The sequence below is a fragment of the Populus euphratica genome, unplaced genomic scaffold, assembly GCF_000495115.2.
Source record: "Populus euphratica unplaced genomic scaffold, PopEup_1.0 scaffold113.1, whole genome shotgun sequence".
Classification (NCBI taxonomy): domain Eukaryota; kingdom Viridiplantae; phylum Streptophyta; class Magnoliopsida; order Malpighiales; family Salicaceae; genus Populus; species Populus euphratica.
This window is the reverse complement of record NW_011499984.1, coordinates 43,770-52,844: the sequence shown is the minus strand read 5'-3', so window position 1 is coordinate 52,844 and position 9,075 is coordinate 43,770. Positions and strand designations below refer to the sequence as shown.

The window sequence follows — 9,075 nt, the reverse complement described above, 5'->3', positions numbered from 1 at the left end:
GTAAGTTGGTCTAGTGTTACCTATATAATGGTAACATCCAAGGTTCACTTGTAAATGTCTAAATAAATTCTAGACAATCGAAATATAAAAATTCAAAAAATAATCAATAATCAAAATTTCTCAAACCAGAAAGCCTACAACAATATTAATATTGCAACTACGCTCCACCCTATTGTCTTTTTTAATGTGTTCACCTGTAAACTTTTGATTTGAAATTCTACTTCTCTAAAATAAATTTAAATATTCAAATTATGATTATAACATTCAGTCATTACTTAATATTATGATTATTAGGAAATCTAATAGTCTGTGAAAATCCGAGTAAGGGACTGGTTATGTAAAGGGAAGACGCATCACTCATAGTGTATTTATTTAAGGTAAACTTCATTGTTGTTTGATTATTTTTTTAAATCATGTTTATATACATTGGTCTTATCTAAGGTTCAAGGTAGATATCTTTTAGTGAGCAAGTCTCTATCTTATTGGGATAAACTAATTATAATGAGATTTGTTTTTGTATTTTTGTCAAACCTTAGTAGATAATCATAAACTGTTTATGATATCTATTTTTTTTTAACATGATAGAAATATGATTTATCTTTTAGAAAATATGCATGAAAAACCTTTAGGATTTGACTGTACACAAAAAGACAACCTATTTTTTTTTTTGTGTTTTTGGAAAGAGGAAATTAATTTAATTATTTTTTTGAATTTTTTTAATTTGTTTGAAGGAAAACTTTCACAGAAAATCATGTATTTTTAATACCAGATCTGTGTCTTACAATGTAAGTCTACAACTTGATATTATGAAAAATACTTGGAAAAACATGCAAGGGGCCCACAAATATTTTTAAAATGCCATTTGGAAAATTTGAATTTTTTTCTCTTTTTTTTTTAAAAAATATTTCTTTTAATATTATTTTATTATTTATTTATTAAATAGGATAGACTCGGACCAACCATCTAGGCTAACTGAAATGGTTCGAGCCCAACTAGCATCCTAACAACATTTCTCTTTCTTTGTGTTTTTCTTTTTAGCTGGACCAGGCTCAACCATCCAGGCTGGGATGAAAGAGGTCCAGCCCTAGACCACATGGTCGTTGACCCAACCTAGCAACTATATTAATTAATTTGCCTTCTGCATACATAATGTATTCTCATTCTACATGCAGTGGCTTGTCTTGTAGCAGGGGAAGAAGAGTTTTACCTAGAGTAAGGGGTCATGGTTGATGGCTTTGCTGGTGGAAGAAAGGTTTGCGATGGAAAGGAAAAAAAAATATGTAGTGGTTATTCCTTAAATGGAGGTGGACGGTTGGTGGTCATGCTGAAAAATCGTAGTGGAGCTATCAGTGAAAAAGGCAGCGGCAAGGTGGTTGGTGGCTGTAGAAGTTGATGTCGTGGTGGTAGAGGAGAAGAAAAATGATAATGGTAGAAAAAATAGGGGGGAAGTTGATTTCTTCCCAACTTTGGCCTTTGATTTCTTCTTACTCAATGTCAAGAATCCACCCCTATTTATAAAGTGTGGAAGATGGACATTTTGTCTTTGTTGGAGACAAATCTTGACTCTTGATTTAAACCAAAAGGATCCTAATAGTTGGTTCAAAGTTGTCGTCATGGCTTGAAAAAATTGGCAGCCGAAGGTTGCCTAAGTTGGCCTTTTTGGGGCAGTGTCTCGGTGGCTGTAAGAGTAGTTGGCCAACGAGATCTACTCTAGGGTATAGTACAATATTAGGCCATCATGGTGGTGTATGGTTTGTTCTGTTTGGTTGAAAGAGAAAACATTAAATGTCATTGAAAAGTAGCCTACCTTTTCAGACAAAACAATGCAGTCTACCTTAGTTAGGGTATATTTGGGGTGCTAATACATTTCCTTTAAGCAACTAGTTTCCATACCTGATCTCTGAAACAAGTTAGGGTTCCTCGTGACCAGAATATTAGGTGGCGACTCCTATTCAAATTTTCCACTGATAAGAGACACAAGAATTCCTTGTCTCTTCATATTTTGCCAAAAATACACCATATTCCATTTTTTCCTTGAAGGTGGAAGATCGCTGCGACGCCTCACACGTGCGACAGAATGGCGACTCCGCTGAGGACCTTATAGACTAAGCTTTGTTTTATCTGTTTATTGTGTTTTATTGTTTGGTTTGTATGTATACATTTGTTCATGCATTATATAAAATTGTTTCATACATCATTAGTATTTTTGTACGAGTTAAACTCTAAGTTAAGTGGGGGACTAACAGCTTACCTTATGACTTTTAAGTCAGTGTTTAAGTTTGTGTAAACCTTAACTCTTCGCTGAGTGCTTATACTGGTTATAATTAGTGCACATGTCATCCCATCACCTGTTAAGCCCTCATATTGCCTTTATGAGGGCGATCACTGAGACAGCAAGAGACCCTTTTAGAGACTAAATAGCCAACTTACCCTTGTCATGCATAAAAGAATTTAGAACTTACCTTTAGGGTGTATGCTCCCTATGCTTTGTTTTATTTTGCATCAAAACAAGTCTTTCTTGAAGCATCTTGAAAACAAGATAAGGGTGACATAATGATCGCCACGCAGAATATTTTCATCACAGAGTTTGGACAAGAAACAAGATTCTTGTTTCATCATGCAGGGGGTATGATCATGTGTCACCCCTCGAAGGGTGAGTTCATCATAGATTACATATACTTGTTCATACATAAAACATGCATACTTGCCAGGTTGATTTATAGGTCCCTAAAAAAATCTACAACACCCGATTTCAAACAAAAAAAAAATAGGCGATGAAGAGCTTGCTTACCATAATGCCTATTTTCAAGAAGAGTTGAAGTCTCTAAAAACAAGTGTGGCTCACCTCACTAGCTTACTTGAGCAAACACTATAAAATACCTCTGGTTAAAGTCCTTCTACCTGACTGGTCACTTTTAATCAAGCTCTTACTACAGTTCAACTTGAAGAAAAAATGAGCAAACAGGGTCAAGAGCCTCAACAAAACCCAACATTTGTGCAGTCAGCAACACCTACACCAGCCCCGATAGTTATGGAGGCTAGCGTGAGAATAGATTCACTAATTAAGCCTGCCTTATTCTTATCTTTTGTTTCATGCTTTTGAACAAGACTATCTATGTTCATATCACACTTCTTTTTGTTGTTCTTATATTCAAATAACATTTTGAGCATAATTTTTGCTCATAAAACTACAACATGAAGAATCTGTTGGTGTTTTCTTTTCCATTTTCCAAAACCATACATAACCTCATTTGTTTTCATGGATATTTTTGGGACCTCCAAAGTGAGTACAAAAATAAACATCATATTAGTATTTGTCCGAAACAACTACATTCTAGAAATTCAAGTGATTCCTTAGACAGGAAAATTGAAACAAAAACAAACAACACCACGAGGTGACTCACAAGCTGAGTTTTATTTGAATGAATAAATTATTTTGCATACACACATGAAATTAAGACCTACTGATCCTCAATGCATTAAGTTTGAGATGAGGAAAGGTCATCTTTAATAATCCTTCACGAGGCTGAAATTTTTTGGTCATAGTGTTGGAGAGCCCATAAATCCAGATCGAAATCCAGATGGGTCGAAGGATCGTCCCCATATCTCTCCCTCAATTGACTATTATAAGTCTCCTGAATTTTTTTTTTAAAAATCATCATATTTAATTCAAGAAAATAATAATTTATGAAATAAAATGATTGAATGAACATACCACAAAGTGCTGAGCACGATTGTCCATGTACTGCTGCACCCCCTTTGGCGATCTTGACTTCGTACGTGCATCACTACAAATAGCTCCATTGGACTTGGCTCATGTCCAAGAGATTTAGCCTATAAGGAAAAAAAAGGTTGCAAGTTAAATATATTTATAAGCAACAACAAATTAATTAATAACATATTTTATTGAAATTAATCTTAACATCTCCTTCGCATGTGCGCTGAACGGGATGGAGCAGCCGGTGTGCATGGTCACTGAACCATGAATTTACCGGTTCCAATTGTCGACTCCAGACTGTGAGCACCGTGAGAACCACTCAGACATCACGTGCTCAATATATGCCACCCATATATCTCCCGAGATGAATGGCAGTTTGAATTCCCGTCAAACCGCCACTTCATTCCATCCTTCAAGACCGTTGTCCCTCGCATATCTTTTCGCCTTTTTTTGGGTGTCATACCAAAAATCATGCAACCTACTTCCATAGTAATTAATTAGAATTTATAACATAAAATTATAAGTATTATTTTTTATGTTACCTAGTTGCCTTGTGATTCTCCTATATCCTCCTAACAACAATGTTGTCCGCGCCATCCCATTCAAATTTATTATGTGTATATAAATAATTCATTTAAAATAAAAATATTACAAGATATAAATTAAAAAAAATTATTTATTAAAAATAAACTAGAAATTAAATATTAACACCTACCTGAAATCGCTGAAACCAGGCATTAATATTAGGTCTCCACTCAGGATGTCTAGAGACCTGACTCCATTAAAACAATGAAATCTCTATTGACGATTTAAACGTTGATGTTATTGTCCTGATAGTCTTAATGTTTGTGAATCTGAAATTAAATAAAATTAATAAAAAATTAATTAGTTGTTCATAAATTATGTTATAAGTATTAAAAAAAAACTAAAACCTAAACAAACTTGCATTGAGAGGTCATCTTTCCATTATGCTTGATACTTGCAAGTGATTTGACCCTGTTGTGAAGACACACTGCCTCTACGTTGTGAAACCGCGCTAGAAGAGGCAGCATCACAAGTTGGTGCAAATGTCTCGCTGTGATCAGCACCTAAGGAGATGTCTTCCTCGCTGCTAGAAAAACTAGCTACAACCGTTTGCTGATGACGTGTTGTAAATTTCATTCAACGCATCTACACAAATGTATATGAATTATTACATAATTAACTTTGATTATTTTAAAAAAATTCGGGAGCACCTCCCTTATACTGGAGACTACCCACAGTTTTCAAACCTGTAATCTTTACAATAACCACAATTCAATTGATTCCAGCAACATCATATATACAACCTAACATCTATAGAAATTCAATCATTTAAAAAAATTCGACAACACCTCCCCTATATTAGAGATTACCCACAGTTTTCATACCTACAAATATTGATAATTACACAAATATTGCAAAATCAACTCTATACAACCTAACATCTATAGAAATTCAACATCTATATATTTTCAATTAACATCGGTACAAATTCATAAATAACAATTAAAATTAATCAAAATAATAAATAACATAACAAACAATAATATCCTAAAATTAAGATAAACTAATCAAATTTAATTCTATATTTCAATTAACATTTTAGGCATAAATTCAACAAGAACAATTATGGCAATACAAACAATAATATCATAAAAACAATACACAAAACTAAAAAAACACTATATAAATTCAAAATAAATTTAGGAATAAAAAATGTTTTTCTTAATAGTGTGTTGATTTTAAGATTTTATCTACAAACAATACATAAAACAAAAAACACAAAAAAAAATAATCATAATTAAAATAAAAATAAATAAATAAATACAAAGATAAAGAAAAAAGAATACATACCCTTTAATATGTTTAAAACTACCACCAAAACAATAAAACCTTTTGCAAAAACTTAAATGAAACGGAGAGGAAAAGAGAAATAGAGATGAAGAGTCGAGAGAAAAAATGAACCAAATAGGGGAGAGGGGTTTTATATTGCAATTTTTCTGACAGCATTACCAGCGGAATATTTATTATTGTTGGTGGTATTAAATTCCGTCGGTGATTAATTGATATTCGCATCAAAAATTTCAAAAATCCCACTAGACTTTTTGAGCACCCAGTTAGAGGAGTTCATAGCCTTGAAACAACAATGTGAAAGCCTCTCGATAGATTATGATCAACTCCGTCAAATGGTCATGGAGATTAGATCAAAGATGGGTGATGATCCATGTGCTACTTCTTTTTTGCCATAAGATCCTAGCAACAACCCACCCTCTCCTCCTCTTTCTCCAGCTCCACCGTTATTTTAGTTTAATTTTGTTTTTTAAAACATTAAATTTATAATGAATATTTGGATGAATATTATTTAATATTATTTTTATATTTTTAATGTTTAATACAAATTTATTTGGTTATTAAGTTTTTTTATTGTTAATAAATAATTTTTTTACATATTTAAAATAAATATCAATAGTTGTATAGAGAGAAATAAATCATTAGTATTTTACCAAAAGTTACAAAAAAATTACCTACCATGCTACAATCACCGACATATATATTTTGTTGGTATGTTTGATTACTATTACAGATGAATATAGTTTATCGGTAATAGTAATGAAATTATTTTGTTGGTAAAATTCTTACAGGAATTTTCTTTAGTTGGCTTCACCCTCTATAATAACGTTGGTGTTCCGTTGGGGTTTAATTTTTTAATTACTGACAGAATTGGCAACGAAATGAAAAATTACCGATGATCAAAATTATGACAGAAGGATTCCGTTGGTGGTGTAGTGATTGCAATTCCAGTTAATTGAGAGAGCCCGTGATTAATGAAGCAGTCCTTACATTATTTCTTGACAGATTCAATTAAAGGATAGAAACTGATGCAAGAGTTTTTTTAAATACATGTGTGTGTGTATTTTCTTTGTTTTTTTATTATTTCATTTAAAAAATTAAATATTATATTTAATAAATTGTTTTATTTTGCTTACTACTTTTACTTTATTTTCAGGTTTGTATATATAAAACACGAAAACAACTTATTGAATTAGTACAAAATCATGGATGAAAAAATCGATACGTAGATTGAACAAATAAAATAAATAAATTTAACAGACAAATTTAAATAATTTAACATCAGCATGAATTTCACCAATATCCTAGAAAATTACCAGGATGAACAAGTGAAGGTTTTGAACGAACGAGCCTGCAACTAAGCATCGTTAGAAATTATAGGACTTGGAAATGAATTTTCCCAGGATTTACCAAATCTTCCACCCAATAGAAACTGATGTCACAGTTGTTGACGTATATCAAATTCTGTAATATAAGAACAAAGGTGAATAGGAAATTACACAATTAAAAATTCCAATAAATATTCCATTTCTTTTTTTCTATATATAAATACCTATCATTGGAGCCTAGGATCTTCATCTTCCATAGCAAACCATATCCCTTAGACATGATGTCCTTACTCCAGAAACCAGTCTCAAAGTTTCTCCAAGTCCTTTTTTTCCTCCTCATAATGTGCTTTCCTTCTTTCTTTGCCTTTCCTCCTAATTCCTCTGCAACTTCATTTGGTGCTGCCAAATATGCAGTTGCGGAAGGTAATAATGAAGCAGAGGCTCTCCTAAAATGGAAAGCAAGTCTTGATGACAACCACAGCCAATCTGTCCTGTCTTCTTGGGTTGGCAGCAGCCCTTGCAAGTGGCTTGGAATCACTTGTGACAATTCTGGAAGTGTCGCGTATTTCAGCCTTCCACATTTTGGTCTGAGAGGTACGCTTCAAAGTTTCAACTTCTCATCCTTCCCCAATCTTCTCACTCTCAATCTCTGGAACAATTCACTCTATGGAACTATTCCATCCCAAATTAGTAACCTGACCAAAATCACCAAATTAGACTTGAGTGATAATCTTTTCACAAGAAATATTCCACTTGAGATAGGATTACTAGAGTCTCTCATTCACCTTGACTTGTCAAGCAATAATTTAACTGGTCAGATCCCTTCTTCTATCGGAAATTTGAGAAACTTATCTATTCTTTTGTTTTGGAGTAATAAACTCTCTGGTTCCATTCCTTTTTCTATCGGAAATCTAAGAAACGTATACCTTCTCTATTTTTGGGATAATAAACTTTCTGGTTCTATTCCTTCTTCTATTGGGAACATGACTATGCTCACTCGACTTGATCTGAGCACAAATAATTTATCTGCATCTGTTCCTCGGGAAATAGGACAACTCGAATCCCTTGTTGAATTGAGTTTGTCCTTTAATAATCTCCATGGTTCTCTGCCCCCCGAGATGAATAATCTCACACATTTGAAGATTTTGCACTTGTTTTCAAATAATTTCACTGGCCATTTACCACGAGACTTGTGCCTTGGTGGGTTACTTGTAAATTTTTCAGCCGGCCACAATCATTTTTCTGGTCCAATTCCTAAAAGCTTGCAAAATTGTACTCGTCTATTTAGAGTCAGGCTTGAGTGGAACCAATTGACAGGGAATATTTCTGAAGATTTCGGCCTCTACCCAAACTTGAACTATGTGGACCTAAGTCACAATGATTTGTCTGGTGAGCTTACATGGAAATGGGGAGGTTTTCACAACTTAGCGAGCCTAAAATTGTCAAACAATAATATCACCGGTGAGATACCATCAGAGCTGGGAAAGGCTACTGGGCTACAAATGATTGATCTCTCGTCAAATCTCCTAAAGGGGACAGTTCCAAAAGAATTGGGGCAGTTGAAGGCGTTGTACAACCTTACTCTTCATAACAACCATCTTTTTGGTGTCGTTCCCTTCGAAATCCAAATGCTATCTCAACTTGGTGCCCTTAATTTAGCTTTTAATAATCTTGGTGGATCAATCCCAAAAAAACTGGGACAGTGCTCCAATTTATTACAGTTGAACTTGAGTCATAATAAGTTCATAGGGAGCATCCCATCTGAGATAGGCTTCCTGCATTTTCTTGGAGATCTAGATCTCAGTGGGAATCTACTGGCAGGAGAGATACCATCACAAATTGGGCAATTGAAACAGTTAGAAACGATGAACCTCTCTCACAACAAACTTTCCGGTTTTATTCCAACTGCTTTTGTAGATTTGGTGAGCTTGACAACTCTAGACATCTCCTACAATGAACTAGAGGGCCCTATCCCCAAAATCAAAGGATTCAATGAAGCTCCATTTGAAGCTTTTATGAATAATAGTGGTCTATGTGGAAATGCCAGTGGTCTAAAGCCTTGTACACTTCTTACATTCAGCAGCAAGTTAGCTAAGAGAAAGAGCAACAAAATTGTCATTTTGATTCTTGTTCCTCTCCTGGGCAGTCTACTTCTAC

At 33.8% G+C, this 9,075-nt stretch overlaps 1 protein-coding gene across 1 annotated transcript; it reads left to right on the top strand.

The window, feature by feature from the left end:
- Positions 1-7,183: 7,183 nt before the first annotated feature.
- LOC105139995 (probable LRR receptor-like serine/threonine-protein kinase At4g08850) lies at positions 7,184-9,071 on the top strand (the record flags this gene model as incomplete). Its single annotated transcript, XM_011046652.1, has 2 exons — positions 7,184-7,812; positions 7,885-9,071. Coding segments are annotated over exons 1-2 (1,803 nt in total), but the record flags the coding sequence as incomplete, so codon positions are not given.
- Between the last annotated feature and the right edge of the window lie 4 nt (positions 9,072-9,075).